Source organism: Cyprinodon variegatus, unplaced genomic scaffold, assembly GCF_000732505.1.
Source record: "Cyprinodon variegatus isolate N-32 unplaced genomic scaffold, C_variegatus-1.0 Scaffold5829, whole genome shotgun sequence".
NCBI classification, from domain to species: Eukaryota; Metazoa; Chordata; class Actinopteri; order Cyprinodontiformes; family Cyprinodontidae; genus Cyprinodon; species Cyprinodon variegatus.
Genome location: NW_015156282.1, coordinates 1 through 1,626, shown reverse-complemented (window position 1 = coordinate 1,626; position 1,626 = coordinate 1). Strand labels below are relative to the sequence as shown.

The window sequence follows — 1,626 nt, the reverse complement described above, 5'->3', positions numbered from 1 at the left end:
ATATCAAAAAAGTACTCCAGAGTGTTGTTCAGCATGGGGGTGAGTAGAAAATGAAGGCTAATCATGTTTTGGGTGTACTATTCCTTTAAAGTTTCCCTTTATTGACAAATAGAAAAATTAATGAATGGTTAGTGAGGGTAGTTGTTGATCCATGAATCGTTAACCAGAACCGAACATTTGGAGCTTTTGGGCCAGAAGGTTACAGCAGGATTCAGTTCCAAAGTTATCTGCAGTGTTCTGTGACTCTGCTCCATGTCGCAGGTGTGAAGGCAAAGACGGAGGTTGTGGACAACAAGGACGGGACGTACACGGTGACCTACATCCCCCTGACCTCCGGCATGTACACCCTGATGCTGAAGTACGGCGGCAAAGCCGTCCCGGGTTTCCCAGCCAAGGTGATGGTGGACCCTGCTGTGGACACGTCCAAAGTCAAGGTGTTTGGACCTGGGGTTGAAGGAAAAGGTGCACTTTCTACAGTTTGACCATGTTGTTGGAGGGATGATGTCCCTAATACGGGAGCGTAATGAGTCTAGTTCTCCTTTGCAGACGTTTTTAGGGAAGCCACCACAGATTTCACAGTGGACGCCCGTCCTCTGAGCCGGCGAGGGGGGGACCATGTGAAGGCTGAGGTCAAGAACCCGTCTGGAGCTCTGACGGAGTGCGTGGTCACAGACAGAGCGGATGGGACCTACGGCGTGGAGTACACCCCCTTTGAGAACGGTGAGGCTGTGAGCAGAGACTGGGGCTCTAATCCTGTTGGAGTCTGTTTGTTTCATCCGCCTTCTGGTTTGATCCCCCCAGGTGTCCACAGCGTCAATGTTCTCTACGATGACACGCCGGTTCCCCAGAGCCCCTTCAGAGTGTCCGTTACTGAGGGGTGTGACTCCAGCAGGGTGGTGGCCACCGGCCCAGGACTTCATCAGGCCCTGACAGACCAGACCAACACCTTCAACATCATCACAAGGTGCTTCACATTATCTGACCTTAAAAGTCTGCTCACTTTACTTTACCAGCCTTAGAACCTCACGATGGTGTGACTTCCCACAGAGGGGCAGGAATCGGTGGCCTCGGCATCACTGTGGAGGGTCCGTCTGAGTCCAAGATGTCGTGCAAAGACAACAAAGACGGCAGCTGCAGCGTGGAGTACGTTCCCTACACACCAGGCCTCTATGATGTCAACATCACCTACGGAGGAGAGCATGTCCCAGGTGAGGTCAGGCCGGAGATCACATTAGTCAGCAGGTTGACCGTCAGTCAGGAAGTAATGATTATGGTTATGATGTGTTTCTTTAAGACTTGAATCCATCTTAATTGAAACATTGTTGGCTTTGCTCCCATCACTTCCTCATGTTCTGATGGTGTTGGATCGCTTTTGCCTCGTTAAGTTCGTGTGGCGTGTCCAGCTTTAATGCTTCAAAGATGTGGTTGAAGGTTTGCAGCTCTGATCTGAAAACACGGCTCGGTTTTATTGACTTTGTTCAGATAAAGTGCGTGTTTCCTTATTTTGAGGCCTTTTAACGATCCGCCTGTGGTTCGTTTGTGTTGTTTGTTCTGTTGCCTGCAAACATGTCGATAGATTCCACTCTGAAACACATCTGGAACGTTGATCTTTTAAAGTTTTAACAT

At 49.6% G+C, this 1,626-nt stretch overlaps 1 protein-coding gene across 1 annotated transcript; it reads left to right on the top strand.

The window, feature by feature from the left end:
* The first annotated feature begins 60 nt into the window (after nt 1-60).
* LOC107081506 (filamin-B-like) lies at nt 61-1,315 on the top strand. The gene is made up of 4 exons (XM_015369671.1): nt 61-462; nt 547-720; nt 802-964; nt 1,048-1,315. Exons 1-4 carry the CDS (start codon nt 339-341, stop codon nt 1,298-1,300), a joined length of 714 nt encoding a protein of 237 aa, XP_015225157.1. The 5' UTR covers nt 61-338; the 3' UTR covers nt 1,301-1,315.
* The last annotated feature ends 311 nt before the right edge of the window (nt 1,316-1,626 follow it).